Source organism: Acinonyx jubatus, chromosome B4 (assembly GCF_027475565.1).
Source record: "Acinonyx jubatus isolate Ajub_Pintada_27869175 chromosome B4, VMU_Ajub_asm_v1.0, whole genome shotgun sequence".
Classification (NCBI taxonomy): domain Eukaryota; kingdom Metazoa; phylum Chordata; class Mammalia; order Carnivora; family Felidae; genus Acinonyx; species Acinonyx jubatus.
The window spans coordinates 138,889,721-138,910,550 of NC_069387.1; the positions used below are offsets into that span (position 1 = coordinate 138,889,721).

Genomic DNA, 20,830 nt, shown 5'->3' on the forward strand with positions numbered 1-20,830 from the left:
GAAGTACATCCGGCTGGACAGATAGCAGCACACGCAGCTGTACTCGATCCAAAGGAAAAGAAAATACTCAATTGATCCCAAAGAAGTAAAGAAGGAAGGAAAGAACAACAGTGCCCCTGGGGGGTGGGGGCGGGGGGCTCTGGGCAGACCCTCCTCACAGTCCTGCTCCTGCTGCAGGGGCGCCTGGGTCACCTCTGCCCCAGCTCCTCTGTTGGCCACTGTTCAGGGGGTGCTGGGTCTCCCCCCGCCCCCCGGGAAGGACTCGGCCTTCCCTTCGGGAGACGGGGAGGAGAGCCAAGCTCAGCCTCCGGATTCCCATGTGGCAGGGAGCCCTGAAGGCCGTGGAGAGTCAGCTGGGCTGGGCCGAGCAAGCGTTCTGCTCTGTCCAGAGCCCACTCATGGGGTTCAAATGAGGTAAAAGACAAGAACCGTGTGGAAGATGCTTTAGGCGACGTAACCCAAAGGAGCCCCCAGGGGAGTGTCATCCTTTTATGAGCCAACAGGGACTTGGTGGGATCTGCGTACCCCAGCACCCTGACAGGAGCCCCAACCCCGGACAGGCGCCCCAGGTGTCCCAGGGTGGACTTCCCTGGACAGCTCTTAAAGCCCCCACCCTCCCAGACGCCCCCCGCCCCCCCGTGTAGGTGAGCCTTGCTGCCCAGTGCGTCTTACTGAACGGGGGACACAGGGCGCGTCTTACTCAACGAGGGAGTAGTATTGCTGCGTCAGGTCCTTCCACTCGTCCTCCGTGAGGTCCTGGGCGGCGTCCTTGGAGATGTCGATGTCCTCGTGCTCCAGCTGACCCAGGTAGGCCTGGCACACCTTGCATGCGGTGTCCACGAGCTCCCCCGAGAGGCCCATGGGCTTGGATTCCGCATTCTCGGGAACTGAAACCCAAACACAGGCTCGTGGAGGGGGGACCACCTGGGGCACCGGACACAGGCCGCCCCAGCCCGGCCAACCTGGGCACCACGCCTGCGTCTGGCCTTCCCGCTGCTCCGCCCTCCAGCCACACTCAGCACCCACGAACGCGACACTACTTCCTGACTTGCTACAGAAGCCCGGCTTTCCTGAGCCCACGCTGGTGTCCGGTAAGTACTTGGTGAGCAGTCCTGCCTGATGCCTGCGAGCCACTGTGAGCTTACCCACTCTTACCCAGCATCTCACTCTCCTGGAACCCCAGAGTCAAGCTGGACCCCTGGGTCTCAGGAAGCACGGGGAGCTCCCCCGGCAAGGCGAAAGCGACCGTCGAGAGGCCAAGCTCCCACGCGAGGCAGCCCGGGCCTGGGCCCGCCCACCCCCAAGCCACTGAGGGAGAGGGAGCTCACAGCCAGCATGTGTCTGCGCGCACTTATGGGGAAGGAGCCTGAAGAAAGGTAAACCCAGGGACCAGGAGGCTTGTTGGGATGAAAACAACTCCACAAACTGGGGCAGGGTAGGCATGGGGGTCAGGCCCTGCATGGGCGGAGGCCTCACAGACCCCGGCAGTGCTGGGCCCGGGAGAAAGCGCTGCATTCACACGGCTGTTGTAGACATTACAATGTGCGTTTTTAACCTGCATTATGGTGAAATTCACAGAACATAAAAGTAACCATTTTCAAGGGGAAAGCCGCACTTCTGTTTTCTGATCAGGCACATAAGGAGCCTGGAAGTTGTCAACCTGGCCTGACGACAAGTAAAAAGAACCAACAACTCTTCTTTGCTGCTTCAGAGCTGAGGTCGCCGGACAAACCATCGTCCCCGAAATTTGCAGAGACAGTCAGGTGGATACAGCGAACCACACCTCACCAGGTCAGAACCCCCCAGATGCCAACACCCGGACAGGAACCCTGAACTGTAATTCCAGGACCGTCTGGCTCAGGGGGCCCGCATGCTTGCGTCAGTCTTACCTCTGGCAACTTGACCTGGTTTTCACAGTGAGTATGGGAGAAAAATCCCCTCCTGCTTCTGGCAAGGAAAGGGAAAGGGGACCATCTTGCAAACTGCCAGAGCATTCTGTTCTTCAGGAGGCCCGCCCTCAGGAGAAATAGTTGCCCAGAGCCTGACCTGCTGGGAGAAGGCAGAGACCCCACTCCAGCCCCCGCTAGCCCTCTGTCCCGCCAAAGGGGGTAAAAACTGAGAAGCACAGTGACGTTCGTAGTCCGGGGGCACAGGTTCACTAAAGACTGAGACCTAATCATGAGATTATAGAACACTCTTTCAGACAAAATTTTTAAAACAAATTGAGGAAATTTTTTTTGCCAGGAGACCTGCCAAGAAATCTCAAGTTTTTCAAAGAAAAGGAAAATAACATAGGTCAGTTCCACAAGAAAGGAAGAGTGTTAGAAAAGGAATGAATGAAGGTAAAGTACAAACTTTTACTTTTCTTATTCTTGATATTTTATTTTTCTTATTCTTATTTTTAATAAGAATATTTTTATTATTCTTGGGGTGCCTGGGTGGCTCAGTCACTTAAGCATCAGACTCGATTTCGGCTCAGGTCATCCCCGCCTCAGGCTCTGCACTGAAAGTGAGGAGCCTGCTTCAGATTCTGTGTCTCCCCATCTCTCTGCTCCTCCCCTGCTCGCTCTCTGTCTCTCTCCCTCAAAATAAGTACATTTTTTTTTTAAAAAGAGAAGACATCATTATAGATCTCATGGACATTGAAAAGATAGTAAAGAAATACTAGGAACTCTCTGCACACAAATTTGATAATCTAGATGAAATGGACCAATTTATTGAAAGACACGACCTCTCAAAATTCACACAAAAAGAAATAGATGCTCTGAAGAGACCTATATCTACTAAATAAATTGAATCCGCAATTAACAACCTTGTAAAACAGAAAGCACCAGGTCCAAATGGGTTCACTGGTGAATTCTACCATTTAAAGAAGAAATTATAACAATTTTCCACAATCTCAGTAGATAGAAACAGCGAATACTTCCTTCCTCGTCCTATGAAGCCAGCATTACCCTATCACCAAAACCAGAGAAAGACATGAGAAAAGAAAACTAAAGACTAAAATCTCTCATGAATAATAATACAGAAACCCTCACTAAAATACTAGCAAGTCAAATCCACAATGTATAAAAAGAATTATACACCATAATCAAGTAAGATTTATCTTAGGTATGCAACACTGGCTCAACATTTGAAAATCGATCAATGTAATCTATTACACATCAAAAGGCTAAAGAAGAAAAATTACATGATCGTATCGATACAAAAAAACATTTGACAAAACTCAACTCACATGCATGATAGAAGCTCTCAGCAAGCTAGGAATAGAGAGGAACTTCCTCAACTTGATAAAGAATATATACAAAAACCCCCTATAGCTAACATTATACTTAATGGTGAGAAATGAGAAATTTACACTCTAAAATCAAGTGCAAGATGGGGCGCCTGGGTGGCTCGGTCGGTGAAGCGTCCGATTTCGGCTCAGGTCACGATCTCGCGGTCCGTGAGTTCGAGCCCCGCGTCGGGCTCTGTGCTGACGGCTCAGAGCCTGGAGCCCGTTTCGGATTCTGTGTCTCCCTCTCTCTCTGCCCCTCCCCTATTCGTTCTCTGTCTCTCTCTGCCTCAAAAATAAATAAACATTAAAAAAAAAATTTAAAATCAAGTGCAAGGCAAGGACCTCCTCCCTCTCACCACTGTTTTTCCAACATCATACTGGAAATCCTAGCTAATGCAATGAGACAGGAAAATAAGAGGTACACAAATTGAGTAGGAAATAAAACTGTCTTTATTCATAGATAACATGATTATCTATGTAGAAAATCTGAAAGAATTGACAAAAAACTCCTAAAACTATTAAGTGATTAGTTAATCACTTTCCTACATACCAGAAATGAATTACTGGAATTTGAAATGAAAAACACAACACCATTTACATTAGCACCCAAAAACTTAAATAAATATATAAATAAATAAATCTAACAAAATACGTTCAAGATCTATATGAGGAAAACTACAAACCTCTGATAAATGAAATCAAAGAAGAATGAAATTAATAGATATTCCATGTTCACGAATAGGAAAGATTTACTGTCGTCAGTTCTTGGGGTGCCTGGTTGGCGTGGTTGGTTGAGCATCAGACTTTTGATTTCGGTTCAGGTCATGATCTCACAGTTTGTGGGATCAGACCCCGCGTCGGGCTCCATGCTGACAGCATAAAGCCTGCTTGGCATTCTCTCTCTCTCTCTCTCTCTCCTCTCTCTGCCCCTCCTCCCCTTGTACTGTCTTTGTCTCTCTCAAAATAAATAAACTTAAAAAAAAAGATGTCAGTCCTTCCCTACTCAATCTATAAATTCAATGCAATCCCCATCAAAATCCCACAAGGCATCTTATGGATATTGACAAGTTGATTCTAAAATTTACACGGAGAGGCAAAGGATACAGAATAGCCAACCCAATATTGAAGGAGAAGGATAAACTGGAGAGTTGATACTATTCAACTTCAAGTCTTACCACAAGTCTATGTAATCGAGACAGTGTGGTACTGGTGAAATAACTGACAAATAGATCCCTGGACCCGAATAAAGAGCCCAGAAATAGACCCACAAAAATATAGTCAATTGATCCATGACAAAGGCGCAAAGGCTATACAACAGAAAAAAAGTGGTCTTTTCAACAAATCGTGCTAAAACAGGTGCAAAAAAAAAAAGCACACAAAAAATTTAGATACAGCTTTTACACCCTTCATAGAAATTAACTCAAAATGGATCATACACCCAAGTGTGAAACACAAAAGTACAGAACTCCTAGAAGACAGCATGGGAAACCACCAAGATGAAGCTGGGTGCCGTGATAAGTTTTTAGACACATTCCCAAAGGCACAGTCTATGAAAGAAATACTTGATAAGCAGGACTCAATACAGTCAGGAGGATGAGAAGATAAGTCGAGGACTTGGAGAAAATATTTGCAAAAGACACATCTGGTAAAGGGCTGTTATCCGAAATACACACACACACACCACACACACAAAACCCCTCTTAAACCTCAACCATAAACATTTTCAAATGGTAGGGAAGCTGAACAGATTTCTCACCAAAGACTATATTTACAGATGGCAAAGAAGTATATTAAAAGATACACAGGGCGCCTGGGTGGCTCAGTCGGTTGAGAGTCTGACTCTTGATTTCAGCTCAGGTCATGATCCCAGGGTCATGGGCTAGAGCCCCACATCAGGCTCCACACGGAGCATGGAGCCTGCTTAAGATTCTCTCTCTCCCTCTGCCCATCTTTCCTGCTTTCTCTCTCTAAGAAATAAAAAACTTAAAAAAAAAAAAAGATTCTCCCTCTCTCTCTCCCTCCCTCTCCCCAATTCACACACTCTCTAAAAACATACAAATAAATAAGTAAACAAATGAATAAGTAAATAAATAAAAATAGTGTATTTTGAAAAGCAAAAAAAGATGCTCAAGGCCACGCGTCATTGGGGAACTTCAGGTGAGAACAGCAAGAGACACTGCACACCTGTCACCTGGGTCACACGTGGCCCAAATCCAGACCACGGATGCCACGAGCGCTGGGAGGACGCGAAGCACTCATTGCTGGTGGGGTGCAAAATGGTGCGGCCACTGTGGAGGACAGCTTGGTGGTGTCTTACCAAACTAAGCACACTCTTTTTTTTTTTTTTTATTTTTTTTTAGCGTTTATTTGTTTTTGAGACAGAGAGAGAGAGAGCATGAACGGGGGAGGGTCAGAGAGAGAGGGAGACACAGAATCCGAAGTAGCTCCAGGTTTTGAGCTGTCAGCACAGAGCCCGATGCGGGGCTTGAACCCACGGACCGCGAGATCATGACCTGAGCCGAAGTCGGACGCTTCACCGACTGAGCCACCCAGGTGCCCCAAAGCACACTCTTACCATCGTGTCCAGCGATCAGGCTCTGTGGTATTTAGCCAAACGAATTGAAAACTTACGGTTGCACAAAAACCTGCACCCAGATCATAACTGCCCAAACTTGGAAGCAGCCAACATGCCCTTCAGTAGGTGATGGAGAAGTCAGCCACACGGTGGGCCATCCACACAATGGAGTGTGATGTGGCACTAAAAGGAAATGAGCTACCAAGCCATGACGGAGTTGGAGGGACCTTAGCTGCGCATCACTGACTGAAAGAGGCCAGAAAAGGCCACGTCTGGGGACGCCCGGGGGGCTCAGTCGTCAGCTCTGGATTTCAGCTCAGGTCATGATCTCACGGTTTGAGCGTTCGAGCCCCATGGCGGGCTCTGTGCTGACAGCGTGAAGCCCGCTTGGGATTCTCTCTCCCTCTCCGTCTGCCCTTCCCCACTCTCCCTCTCCTCCTCCTCCTCCCCTGCTCATGTGGGAGCCCCCCCTCTCTCTGTCTCTCTCAAAATAAGTAAATAAACTTAAAAAGGAAAAGAAAAAAGAAAAAAAGAAGGAAAAAAAACTAGAAGAAAAAAAATTAAAAAAAATAAATAAAAAGGAAAAGCAAAGGAAAGCTACGTATGTATGCTTTCAGCCATATGACATCTGGAAAAGGCGGAATGACGGCGACAGCGAAAGGACCAGTGGTGGCCAGGGGCGGGGGCCAGGGGCCCGTCCCCAGGCGGGGACTGGTAGGCAGAGCACGAGGACATCAGGGCACCGGAAGCACTGTGGTACCGTGACGGCGAGCCCGCGCCCTCACACAGCTGTCCAAACCCACCCCGCGTACAGGACCGCAGCTCGCTACAAACGCCGTGAGAACGACGGGCGCATCCGTCACAGCAAAGGCACCAGCCGGTGGGGACGCTGACGGCGGAGGGGGCTCTGGGGGCCTATGGGAAATCCCTGCACCTTCTGCGCAAGTGCACTGCGAACCAAAAGCTGCTTTATCAAAATCAACAACAACTTCTTTGGGTTTCGTAGGCCTAATGCCACAGTGGCTCTGCACCACGCGGGAAAGCCACGCCCCGTCTCCCTCTTCTGCAGGGAGGGAGGACCCCGTCCTGGACGCACGGCCCGCTGCCCCTCCTGCACTGTTCTCCCCGCACGGTGCAGCCTCGGGCCCCACACACCTTTCTTGCTGCCGGGGCCGCGGTCGCCGGCCTCCCCGCTGCTGCCGCACTTGTGGTGCCTGACCACCCACTTGAGGATGCTGGAGGCCACCGTCCGCCGGAAGTCATCTGAAAGGACACCCAGGCCTCGCCCCCTCTCCGGCCGGGGACCAGGGACCTCGGCCAGCACCAGCTGTCCTCAGCCCAGGCGCCCCACAGGCCTCACCTCCCCCTCGCTGCCTTCGAGGGGGCCGTTCCCTCTGCCCCGGCCTCTCATGGGCCCTGTCAACAGGCCCAGAAGCAGAACCCGCGCACCCCCTCCCTGCCTCTCTCCTGCTCGCCCCAACCCCCCACCCGGGGCCACAGTGCATGGACACCCTCACCACCTCCCCCTGCTCCTGTGCCCTCAGCCCCGCACAGAGGACAGAAGACCCCCACAGACACACCAGGACCCTGCCCACCCCAGAAGCCTCTCTGCACCTCCCTGGACATGCTGGCTCCCACAGCTCCTGGCGTGCATGGACCGAGGGGCTGGGCACAGAGGACAGCTCTGGGTCCCACAGACGCAGGCTGGGGGCTGGCCTGGCTCGGAGCGCTGGCTCGTGCCCGGAGAGGCGGCCAGCACCCCCGTGAGCCAGCCCATACTCACCTCCCACCCGCGCCCTCGGGGAGGTCCGCGAGAGACTCACACACCTTCTCACCAAAACTTGCCCTTCCTCATTGCAAAGGAAGCTGCCCCCCACCCCAACCCCAACCACCCGCCCAGCAGCTGCTGCCATGTGGGAAACATCCGGAACCTGAGCTCCCTTCCCCAGCTTCCCCAGGACCTCAGAGCTTCTCTCCTGAGCCTCCTCTGTCCACCGGAACAAAGACCCTGAGCTCGCCTGCTGACCCGTAGCCCCTCTGCCCGTCACACTCAGGCACACTGCCCGCTGCGGCCCGGTCCCCTCCGAGCTCCTGTCCTCTGGGTCTGAGAGGCCCCTGCTCACCACCCTCTCCTCCCCTACACCTCTCACCTCCAGCCCGCACAGACCCCACCTTGTCCTGCCTGTAGCCATCTGCTCCTGGGAGCTCCAGGGTGGGGTCAGATCACACGGCAAGGCAATACCGTATCTCCATGGCCCCAGGCCCGTGCTCAGGAAACACAAGTTACCCCCAAAAGGGCAGTGCTCACCTGTCCTGACCTTCCCCTTCTCTCTCCTCCCTTGGCGGGTCAATCCAGGAGTCCTCCCTCTGTCCCCAGGCCAGAGCCTGTCACCCACAGGACCAGCCCCACGCCAGCCTCTCCCAGAAGCCCAGTCAGAACCAAGCTGCTGACGCTCGGCTCCACAGCCCCCGTCAGCCTCCTGCTCCCATCCTGCAGCTGCGGCCCATGGAAACGTCTGGACCGGCCCTCACCACGTGAGACGGAGCTGAGCCCCCGGGCCTTGGGATGGGACCGGTCCAGCCCTGCAGCTGCGGCCCAGCCCCCCCTCCCTTCCAAAGGCTTCTGCAGCCACCTCAGCGAGAAAGTGGGCCACAGAGGGGCCCTGGCCGCCTGATGCCCGGTGGTCTCGCCTCCAGCCACGGACTTACCCAGGAATTCTTGCTTCTCGTTCTCGGTGCAGAGGCCATAGCAACGTGGGAAGAAGGAGTCAGGGTCGGCCTGGACGTACCATGGTAGGTTCCGCATGTTCACACACAGCCCGATCTCCAGAGACAGCGGCACGTCAGGCCCCCGCAGGCCGTGTGCTGGTCCACTCAGACCAGCCTGAACGCCCACCGGCCGGCAGCACCGGCTCCAAGGGGCTCTCAGGAGGTGGGGGTGCCCCCCCCCGGCCTCCCAGTCCCTCCTGACCCCCGGTCAGCTGGTTGTGCCGGCCGATGTGCAGGCCAGGAGGAGACAGGGGTGGTAGGTCCTGTGCTCACCTCCCAGGTGCCTAGATGGTGCTGGGCCCAGGCCCCAGGAAGGAGGGAGTGGGCTCGCTCATGGGCACACTCACGGCTGCCCCACAAAAGTAACACTGGCTGTCACACAGGCTTGGCAGCTTTGCACCCCACGGTCCAGCTCATTGCCCCACTTGGAAAAAAGTGCCAAGTGGCCGGGAAATGCAGCACCCACTGGCTGCTGGGCACACTGGTGGCTACTCTGTCAGGGGGTCTTTGTGGGGTTTCTGGCCTGACTGTGCCACCTGCGGGCACGGCCCACACCCCAGAGGAGGTCACCAGGAGGCCTGGCGAGGGTGTGTAGGGGCCAGACCCCCACGGGCAGCACTGGTGGCAGTGTAAGCCTCACCCCTGAGCCTCCGGGTTATCCCTGTTGCCAGGAAGCCCCTCTACCCAGCCTCTCCCGAGAGGATACATGCAGGCCTGTCTACCCTGGGCAGACCTCAGGCCCCTGAAGTAGCAGGGAGGGGGCCATGGGACTGAAAGGGGGTGACAGGAGGGGCCGGAAGCCCCAGGGCAGGGGCGGTGGCCTGGCTCTCCCTCAGACCCAGAGCCCCTCTGGGGTGCAAAGCCCAGGTCGGGCTGTGCCGGTAACCCCCACCACCCTGCCTGGGGTTTGGCCTGCGTGCCCAGAGGACAGTCACAGGCCAAAGGGCACTTGGGGCCCTGGGAACAGCAGTGGGGCAGGTGCTGAGGGACTCTGGACACCGATACTGCATGGTGTGGCCTCTGACCAGGCAGCGGTCCCAGGGAGGAGCCCGGAGGTGACCAGTCCACATGTCGTCCTCCCAGCCTCAGGGCCCTGGTGCTTGGGGCTCCTGTGCCACCAGCCTCCCCGCCAGCCCTCCCACTCACCTTGGTGGTGAAGGAAGCCGTCTTCCCATAGTGATTCAGCATCTGGTCACAGTTCAAGCTGTGATAGTCAACGACATCCCTTTTGATGGTCCAGAGGAAGTACGGCATTTCGTTTTTGACCAACCCGGACTGGCAAGAAAAAAAACCCTCCTCAAAACCCAACATCCAAGGTTCATATCTTTGGGTGTTGGGGTGTCAGTAAGAGTGAAGGAAATCATATTTTAAATGACACTTAAAGTGTGTATTCTGTGATTCTCGTCTGGAAAGCTAGAGACACCTGTTCCCTGAGGGCCTACTCTGTGCTGTGCTGGGAGCAACCAGCACACAGGGGCCCTGCTCTCAAGAAACAAGTGCGGGGCTCCGGCTGGCAGCTGCAGGGGCACCAAAAGTGTGTGGCTGAGTGAGGTCTGAGCTGCCTGCCTGTGGATGCCCACGTGAGGTTTGGGGACATGCCACACGTGGGCATGGGGTGAACTCTCTGCTTCGCGGCCTGAGTGGCCATGGGAGACGGCCTCCCCCCCTCCTCCCCAGTCCTGCCGATCAAGAGGCAGGGCCACTGAGCGAGACCCAGGGTGGCCTTGGCGGCTATGCTTTTGTTCACAAGTACAAGCACCTGTTTGGTCAAAATATCTTACCAACGAGATACAAGGAAAGGAAAACATCGTCCAAAATTCTGACACCCTCAAGACCCTTCGGGGTCATTCCGAGCAGACCAGCATTTGAGGGCACACCTAATGTTCTGCAACGCAGCCTGGCCTACCTGGACCCCATGTGAGGGCAGGACCGGGCTCCCCCCACCCCAATGCCAACACGAGCGCCCGGAGGGAGCAGGGAGCTGGCCGGCAGCATCAGTTCCTAAAACCCATCCCAGTGCTGGACGCATGGCCTTTCCTCCTACTCCAGAGTGACGGCTAGCTTTTGTTGCCACTTTCTGGAGCAAGTCCCATTTGTTCAAATGTGGGACGGACTGTCTTAGCAGGGCCTGGACCTTCAGCCCCCTGACTCCACACGGCGCCTCCTCAGGGTTCCCCGAGTCAACTCTGGAGCTTAGTGTCTGCATCTGGGGCTGGGCCCACTTCCCCGTGTGTCTGTTCACTGCTCCTCTGTGAGCCCTGCACACGTTCTGGACCTTAGATCGCCCCAGGTCCGTGGAGTGCCCCGCTCTGGCTGGCCTCCCAGCTGCCCTCAGGGGTCTTCCGGGGACCCAGAAGACCTGTCCTCCTTCCAACCGTCAGAGGTATCAGCTGTCTTCCTTGTGGAGCTGTTGGGCAGGGTTTTACATTTCTCCCCTCCCCCACATCAGGCAACTTGCAACATTCCCCCTCGCCCCACCCCCACCCCGGCAGGTGCACCATCTCCCAGTGCTGTCTCCAGGAGCCGCTGCTTCTTCAGCACTGACCTTGCTCCTTGACCTGGGTGAGGCCCCACAAGCCTGGCCCTGCTCTGGACCTGACTCTGCCTCCTGCCTGCGCACCCCTGTCCCCACCATCGCGGCCTCACCAAGTGGCCTGTGTGCCCTCCTGCCTGCTCTGGTCCTTTCCCATGGCTTCCACAGAGTTGTAGCCACAGCTTGTCTCCTTGCACGCATGCGCACACATGGACACATGCAAGCACGTGCACAGGGCACACACAAGCACATGAACAAGGGCATGTACAGAGGAACACGAGCACGCACACAGGCACACACATACACACGGGAGAGCAGGAGCATACGGACACACAGGAGAACGCGCACATGCCCCCTCCCCCACCCCGCAATGAGCCCGTGCACGGATGCACACCAGCAAGCTCACGCATATGTGTCCTGCAGCCTGGCCTGCCTGGCCTGCCTGGCCTTGTCGCCTGTCCCCAGGACACCGGGCAGGTGATAGTGTGAGGAGGCGGGGGGACCTACCATCACATCGTGGATGTCATCTGTCTTCTCCGGAGCCGCTTCTTGGTTTTCTCTGCCTTCCGCACGTTTCTGTTCTGCAAACACGACACCCGGAGAGTCGTCAGCACGGCAGGGCCCTGCGGCCACAGCGCACTCGCGACTCCTCAGCAACCTTCCGGGGCTCGGGCCACTTCCGCCCGTCTGAGCTGAGCGTCAGCCGCACGAACCCTCCACCGGGGGCTCAGCGCCAGGGTCGCGGACCGGCGTGGGGCGGGGCGGCCTTCGGGCGTGTGTCGTGCGTGGCGGAGAGGGGCGCAGGGAGCGGGCAGGGGGCTGGGCTTTGATGTGCGGAGCGGGCCTGCGCAGACCCCAGGGACTGAGGGTGCACCTGCCGTCTGCGGAGCGGAGCGGGAGGCGGGGCCTCGGGCGGGGCGAGCCGGGGAGAGGCCAGAGGAGGGCCGGGCAGGGCAGGGCGGGGGCGCTGAAGGAGCCTGGCAACTGGGCAGACCCGGGAGGACGACGCCTGGCATGGGCAGTGGGACACTGAGAAGCAAGCAGACCAGGGCGTGAGAGCACACGCGCAGTGCGTGGTCAGGCAGGCCAGGAGGGTGACCGGGACACTTGGGGCGGAGGCCCAGGTCACAGGCCCTGCGGCCAGAACAGCATCTCCGGGGCAGTGTGACTCATCTGGTCCTCTGACAGACACACGCGTGCCTTACTCCGAGAGACATGACGCCTTCCATACTCTACCTGTCACCCCCACACCGTCATCGTCCACATTCAGGAGGACCTTGGGCAGAAAGTGGAACTTCTTCTCCACCCAGCCCTTTCTTCGGAGGGCGGCCCGTATCACTGGGTAGTGCCCGTAGATGGAGAAAATCTTCTTTTCCTCAAATTGCAAGAGCATATTTTAAATGAAAGAATTGAAAGACAAGGCAGCTAATTCTCTGAGAGGAGCCTTCAGAGCAGGAGGGACAGACAGACTGCATCAGCAGGTGGGATGACACTCATGTCCTGCTCCAAGGAAACACCCGGAAACACCCAGAACGCACTCACACGGGCATGGGGCTGGGTCCTCCTCTGTGGTGTGTGTCCACTTCGTGGGCCTTACACACATGGGCCTCACACGCACAAAGGCTCAGAGGTCCAGCACAAGCAGGACCAGGGGTGTAGCCTCAGCTCAGGGCAGGTCTGGGCCTGGAGCGGCAGAACCTGGAGGGGGTGCGACCTACACTCTCTCTTCTCGACGAAGGCAACAGTCCCTCATGCTTGGGGGTGAGAGGATGGGTGCCCGAGGTTTAAGGAGGGATGAGGGGGAGGAGTCGTTCATCCACCCAGGAAGGGCCTGAAGGACAGGAGTGCCAGCACCAGGAAGGCTGGGGACTCCTCCAGTCACTGTGGGAATGAACGCAGATGCCTGGGCACCAGGCAGGCAGATGGCAGCTGGTGGAGTGTACCTAGGCTTTTGCAGCTGGGGAACGGGAGAGTAATGGTCATGCTGGAGCCCCTGGGTCTCATGCTGCTGAGGGCACAGCCTGGACACATTCACCTGCATTAGGGTCACAGAGGGTGACAGCTGCAGGGCAGTCAGGAAACAGGTGCATAGTCAGCAGTGAGCTTAGGGCCTTGCGAGTTTGTGGGAGCAGGCAGAGAGGGCAAGTGGCTCAAGCTCACTGGTGTCCCTGATTAGCTGACTGAATTGACCAGAAGACAGACTATCCTGGGTGGGCCTGACCTAATCAGATGCACCTCTTAAAAGGGGGTCCAGGGCTTCCCTGAAGTTGGAGATTCAAAGCAGGAGAGACCTCGCCCCATTGCTAGCTTTGAAGAAGCCAGTTCTATGGCCACAAGGGAATGAATCCTGCCAACAAGCCCAGGGAGCCTGGAGGTAGGTCCTTCTCCAGTTGAGACTCCGGATGAGACCCCGGCCCAGCTGATGCCTCATTTCAGCCTTGAGAGACCCTAAGCGGAGGACCGCACAGAAGCTGTGAGATAACAAATGTTTAAGCGGCTAAGTTCACAGTGATTTGTTACACAGCCCTGATAGCTAACACATCCTAGGATGTGTCCACACCCAGGAACACATACGATAAAGCGTGTGCCTGGGACTAGAAGCCGTGAGTTCAAGTTCCAGCACCCACGTGACAGACCCAGCAGGTCAGAGGGCCTCTCCGAGCCTCCTTCTACTCAGAAAATCTGTCCAAAGTCTGTCCTCGCCGCCCACAGGACTGTGCACCAGGACAGAGGGATGTGGACAAACTTGGCCACAGAGGGGCTGCCCTGATGGAGAGGTGGGCAGGGAACATGACCACTGACCACCTGTGAGAATGTCAGCACCCTGTGCCCCAGCAAGACCTCCTGGCCACCCCAACACCTGGCTTGCTTATAGTTAAATTGAACAACTTTAGGAAAGCTAATTAATTTTAATCGACAGAATACAGTTCCTCGGGGAACTACAGAGTACAAGACCCGTAACATGTAAGAGAGGGGAAATGGAATTTTAAAAGTCATCGGTCCACAAGGAGGCACACAATGAGGGGGAAGCCGGGCAGCCAGGAAAAACTGAGTGGGTCAAGGAGACGGGACACATGGGGATACCTGAGGACAGCAGGACTGCACTTATAGATACACGCAGCAAAGGCTCCAGGCTGGAGTTTTAAAAATCTCAATCAATGCTGTTTACAAGAGAAAATCAAAAGCCTGAGCCTACAGACAGGTAGAACATAAAAGGATCTAAATATGAGACAAAATATCCTTTGGGACAAATAAGCCACTAAAGAAAATCATCCCATAATTTACAAAAAGATTCACCTCACCAGGAAGGTACTTCTGTACGCAGCCACTCAGGGGGCTGTAACGGCATAAAGCCAAAACTGACATTCCCACAAAGTGAAGGAATCCACGGTTATCACCGGGCGTTGACCAGCTTCTCTCCCGGACCAAAGATTGCAATAAGACTCCAAGACCTGAGCACATAACCATCTCAGCCCTGACGACTCTGAATGGAGAACCCGCACCGGCCTTCACGTGAACGCACACGATGCCGGGTATACAGCGAGTCGGAACCCACGTCAACGGAATAGCACTACGCAGATGACATTCTCACCCACAGTGCACCCGTGCTAGAAATCAGCAACAAAATACATAGAAAAACCTCACAAGGATGGACATTAACTATGCTTTTAAGTAACCCACAATCAAGGGAAAGGAATCTATGAATTATAGAATACTTTGAACTACATCTCAACAAGAGTACTATGAAAACTTGAGAAATCAGGGGCGCCTGATTGAGCGTCTGACTTGGGCTCAGGTCATGATCTTGAGGTTCGTGAGCTCCAGCGCCACATCGGGCTCCCTGCTGTCAGCATGGAGCCTGGAGCCTGCTTCTAAGATCCTCTGTCTCCCTCTCTCTCTCTCACGCTGTCTCAAAAATAAATATTAAAAAAAAAAAAGCTTGTGAAATCAGCTAACGCAATACTTAAAGGGATATTTGTAGCCCAAATGTTCACATGTTTTTAGGTTTCGGTAGAAAACCTGAAAATTAATGAGCTGGCATGGTTCCATTGGCATGAAACCCCAGAGAGCACGCCAGGCGGCCACCAGGACCAGGCCGGTGGCGGCAGGCGCCCCGTCACAGTGCGGTGGCTGTGGTCTGGCTGCGCACACTCGGTGCACCCCGCCGGTCACACGTGGGCTGTGCGTTCACGCTTTGGAACCACATTTTGTGTGTGACGTGCTGAGATCCTCGGAGCTCCTATGCGCCCGGCCTTCTGAGCTGGGCAGGGCAAAGCCAGAGAACGCAGGCTTTTCCCCAGCGAGGGCAGCCCTCTGCCCCCACAAAAGGTCACCAGCGGTTGCCTCAGTCCCAGCCACCTGGGGGCTGGCACTGGGGAGCCAGGGCAGAACCAAGGCTGCTGGAGGCGAGGGCAGCAGGGGAGCCGAGGGCCTCAAAGGCGACCCAGTCCCTCTCCAAATTCCTAAGTAAATCTCCGTGTTTAAGAAGTACCCCCGCCTTGGGGCGCCCGGCTGGCTCAGTCCGAAGAGCATGGGACTCTTGATCTCAGGGTGCTGAGTTCGAGCCCCTCTCCGGGTGTAGAGCTTACTTACATCAATGAAACTTTAAAAAAAGGTGCTCCCCACCCCCATCCCCCCCCAGCCCCAAAGCGCATTTTACCTTGATGGCCTTTTCTGTTAATTGTCTTGCTATTTTGTATCTGTCTGATTTGGGGGAAGATGTCAAGTCTTGGGAAATTCCCCGCTTTAATTCTGCAGAAGAGAAACAGGCATCAAGGCAAAGGTAAAAGCACACAGGTGACACTTGGGAAGGAGCCCTAATCATAGAAGCCCCACCCCCACCCCCGTGGCCCTCCTCCCGGCCCGCCTCCCCCCACCCCCTCCCCACCCCGGCCCCCACACCCTCCTCCTGCAACTCCTCAGCCCCTCCCCAGGCTGCATTCTGGGCAGCTCTGGCTGGGGCACCCTCTCTCCTTCTGGAGACCATGGCCCCAACTCACCCTAACCCCACCCCCACCCCCCACCTGTCCAGGTCAGCCCTTCCTTCCACCAGCCCCTCCCTGCTCCTGTCCCTGACTCTGGCCACCAGACTCCCATCAGCACACACCCAGTTTTAGTGCAAACGCCTTAAAAATTCAAATGAAAACCTTCCTCTCTGCAGGCCACCGTCCTGCACACTCCTGCCTTCAGCCTCCCTCCACACCCTCACCTGCTGGGCTCCACCATGGACACACACACAAGCTGGTCCCATGGTCACTCCCCTGGGCCCCCCTTCCCCTCCTCACTGTGGCCCCTCCCCTCTCTCCACACCCTAACCTTGGAGGTGCCCAGGCCTGGGCCTCAGACTCCATGCTGTGCTGTCCCTACCCACTCCCTGGGCCATCTCATCCTGTCTGGTGGCTTTAAATTCCAGTGCCCCCAGGCCCCTGGAATGTGTGCCTTCCATGCAGACCACCCGGCCTCCTGACCCCTCCTGGACGCTTGGTGCCTGGATATCCCAGGAGCATCGGAGGCGGGGCTAGCCAGCAGCAGACATCCCCCCACCCCCCACCCCCCATCCTTCGCCCTGTGGAGCCACGCGGCCCATCAATACAGACAAAAGCAGCAGAGCCATTCAGTGGGGATGCTGCTCTAACAACTACACATCCACGTGGAGAAAGCAAATCCCAACCCCACCTGACAACACACACAATTAATTTGAAGTCGATCACGGGCCTCAGTGTGAATGCTGGGCACAAAGCATCTGGCAGAAAGCACCGCCCTGGGTCAGGCAAAAATCCCTGAGAGGTACACAGAAAGCACTAACTGTAAAAGTTGAAATTGGTGAAGTGAAAACGTTCGGCTGTGTTAAGGAAATGGAAAGATAGAAAGCACGGATCGGGGGAAAAATATTCACAATGTGTCTATCAGACGAAGCCCGACACAAAAGGTGACGAGTGGTTCCATCTACGTGAGGTTCCGGAGCAAGATTAACCCATGGAGACAAAAGCCAGAACAGGGGAGGGAGTGGGGGGGAGGGGGAAGGCACGAGGAAACTGCCCGTGGCACCAACAGTCCAACAGCATCGCCTTGGAACGCGCGACGCCAGGCTCAGCAGAACAACAGACAAGAAACGGAAGCCACGGAAGCCACGGAAGCCACGGAAGCCACGGGCACACGTCGTGCAGGCACAGCCGCCAGGAACTGACAGAAACTCAAGCCAGGGGCAGTGAGGACTAAGATCTTCAGGACAGCGCCTCGTGAACACACGCGGGGCCCCCGCTCAACAGCAGCCACGCACGCGACCTCCAGGACGCAGGGAGCATGGGTTAAAATAGACCGTAGAGAGGCTCTGGTTTGTCCTCTGGCCACAGAGCAATGAACTGAGGAGTCAGCGACAGAACAGAATGTCCCAGAAAACTCCTGCACGTTTAATACACAGATCCTAATACACACGTGTCAGGGAGGCAGAGGGGAAAGGGCTGCATAGTTGTTGCCCAAATGATAATCAAAACACCAAGTATCAAACCTCATGGGCTTCAGATTCTGTGTCTCCCTCTCTCTCTGCCCCTCCCCTGTTTACACTCTGTCTCTCTCTCTCTCTCTCTCTCTCTCAAAAATAAAATAAGGATTAAAAAAATTTTTTTAATCCAATAAAGAGGCTTAATCAAGCCAAAGGTTTAAAACTAACAAAATTAATAAACAATTGGTGAGATCAACTAATAAAAAAGAGAAAAGGCATAAAAATGTAATTAAAAACCTTCCCATAAGTAAAACTCCAGGGCTAATGGCTTCATGGGTGGATGCTACCCAACACTTAATCTTGTACAACTCGTTGTACAGTTTCTTCTCTCGTTGGAGAGAAGAAAAAGTGTGGCCATGCCTTACTTGTTTTGCGAGGCCAGCGTGTTACAGGCCAGTGTGACTGAAACCACGGATGACAGAATCATACGCAAACGAGGAGCAAACTGCACCCAGCGATGCAGAGAACAGTCACTACGTCACGGCCACGGCCATGCAGTCTCAAGGCTGCATGAGAAAAGCAAACCCTGATTCACCAAGTGAAGAGGGGAAGAAAAATCGTAAATCCCATCCCAACAGACACGGAAAGGTCTTCACAGGCCCTGATTTCCCTTCAGGCTGCCAGCTCTTGGTGGACTAAGACACCCACAACCGGCCTGGCAGTGACCCTCGTGGCACCGGCCTTTGGTTTCTAAGCGCGCCCGGCCCTGAACCCGAGGGCCCGAGCCCCAGGAGAGCTGGGATTCCCGGTCGGGGACACCGGACGCCCCAGGCGATACAGGGCATCTTGACGCACTTACAGCCTGGATGGAGGGACAGCAAAGAGATGGGAACACAGAGGCAGGGGGCTGAGTGTGGACCGCCGGAGCGTCACAAAACGTGATGGTGACTGGCCAGACATGGTGCAGACGTCCAGAAAGATTCTCAGAGGTGAGAAAGCCACAACAGAACCCTCACCTGAGGCCGTCGGCAAGGCCTGGCATTCCAGCGGCTTCCCTGGGAACCCATAACTGCCGGGCACAAACAGGCACCGAAGCAGACCTTCTGGAAGGACATGGATTTCGCGGAGGCCAAGGAGGCCTGCCCGGGAGGGGAGCACTTCTCACAGACCGCAGCTCATCACCTCCTCGGTGCGGAGAAACGGCCATTCATGCGAGGGCCACCAAGGGCAGCTGGAGCCAGGGGGAAGGTGAGCGGGTGCCAGAGCTGGGGCCGGGGCCACCACAGTCTACAGCATCGTCATGGTGCCCCTTCTACCCCCTGCCCAGGCCTCCTTCCCTCAGGACTTTGCAGGCACTGATCCAGGAGACCTCAGCCCTGTCCCACCTCAGAGGGATTCGCTAGGGAACCCCCCACCCCCACCCCACCCCACACAGGGGACGTGGACAGTCACCAGGTGCCATAGCACCACCCCTCCTGTGGCCTCGGGGAAGGCTGCTCTACGAGGGAGGGGTGCGGACGGCACTGCTCCAGTGACTGCTGACGGGGCAGCCAGACACGGTGGGCAAATCAGGGGCACAGCGCCACCCCCAAAGGAGCCTTGACAAAATACTCAACCCAAATCTCATCAAGCCTCCGGAGCTCATCTCCAGATCACAAGGGTCATGCCGGCGACAGAGGAGGAGAGGAGACCACCACGCGGCAACAGCCGGACAAGTCCCAAAGGTAGGACCGTCTACACAACAAGAGGCTATTCTCATCAGTAAGTCTAGCTCTTGAAAGCACAAGGCAAGAGAAGGGTAAAAGATAGTTGAGAGACAGGACTGCCTAATGCAGCGGGTGGCCCTTGACCAGATCCCGATTTGAACAAACCAGCTCTGGGACTTGCTGGGGAAATACAAATATATTCTGGGCATTGGATTTTATTAAGGAATTATTGTCCATCTTACCAAATGGGAAAAAAGAGTTTAGTTATGTAAAAAATGTCATTTCTAGAGACACTTAGTAAATATTTAGATACATACTAATGTTTACTTATCAATAATAAGAAAACTTAATAAAATCATTATTAAAAACAAAAGAGAGATGGTCTTTAATATCAAGAGGATCAATTTGTCAGGAAGAAATAAAAGTTCCAAATGGGCATAAACTTCACTGTATATAAAAGTATAAGTAGGCAAAGCTAAAAAAAAAAGACATAGAAAATCCACAATCATATTGATATTGGACCTACTTCTCAGTAAATGAAAGATTAAACAAAGACTCAGTAGACTGTAGCAGGTTTGAACATCATGATTAACCATCTGCACTTAAATGATGTACATAGACACCATGCTCCACAACTTGAGACACATATTTTCTTCACTTAACGTGTCTTCCAATATAGCTTGCATCCTAGACCATAGAGTCTCAATAAATTTCAAAGGATTGAAATGATATAGATTAAGTTCTCTGAAAACTCTTAAATCAAACTAGAAATTCATAACAAAACGTAACCAGGATTTTCTCAAATGTTCAAGTTAAGTGGTACACTTTAAAAATTAAACATAGACCAAAGGAGAAATGAAGTGAAAACTCAAAAATGACTTGAGTTGAATGATAATAAAAATATGACATTTCAAAGCACTATAATGCAGCTAAAATAGGGATTAGAGAGAAATTTATAAATTTAAACTCATATATTAGAAAACAAATTGAAAACTGTCTAATCTACGATCCCAAGAAGCTAGCAAGAGAACAATTAAACAAAAAGAACGAAGACAGAAATAATGAAGATAAGAGCAGAATTCAATTAAACAGAAAACCAAAGTGCCCTAGAGAAAATTATTAATAAACCAAAAGTTGGATCTTTGAAACAATTTTTAAATTGACAAATATCTAAATAGCTCAAGAAAAAAGAAAACACAAATTATCAATATCAAGAATTAAAAAGGGGACATCATTACTTATTGTACAGATATTAAAATGATAATAAGATATTATAAACATCCCTATGCCAATAATTTGACAGTTCATATGAAATAAACATTTTCCTTGAAAAATACAGCTTTATCAAAACTGACATAAAATGGGAAATCCAGGTAAGCTTATTTCTGGTAAAGAAATTAATTCCATAATTAAAAAGTTTCCTACAATGAGAACTCCAGGTCTATATGGCATCACAGATCAATCTTTCCAAACATTTGGAGGTGAAATACCTTATATAAGCCATTTCATTGACTAGGGAAATAAGAAA

At 53.6% G+C, this 20,830-nt stretch overlaps 1 protein-coding gene across 1 annotated transcript in view; it reads right to left on the minus strand.

Annotated features, from left to right (window-relative positions):
- The window catches only part of TTLL8 (tubulin tyrosine ligase like 8), a 58,116-nt gene that overhangs the window by 34,552 nt on the left and 2,734 nt on the right, over positions 1 to 20,830 (minus strand). Inside the window, 7 exon segments of the mRNA XM_053199557.1 lie at positions 701 to 887; positions 7,008 to 7,115; positions 8,562 to 8,676; positions 9,768 to 9,896; positions 11,662 to 11,735; positions 12,391 to 12,529; positions 15,815 to 15,906. Of these exon segments, the coding sequence (XP_053055532.1) occupies positions 701 to 887; positions 7,008 to 7,115; positions 8,562 to 8,676; positions 9,768 to 9,896; positions 11,662 to 11,735; positions 12,391 to 12,529; positions 15,815 to 15,906 (844 nt within the window).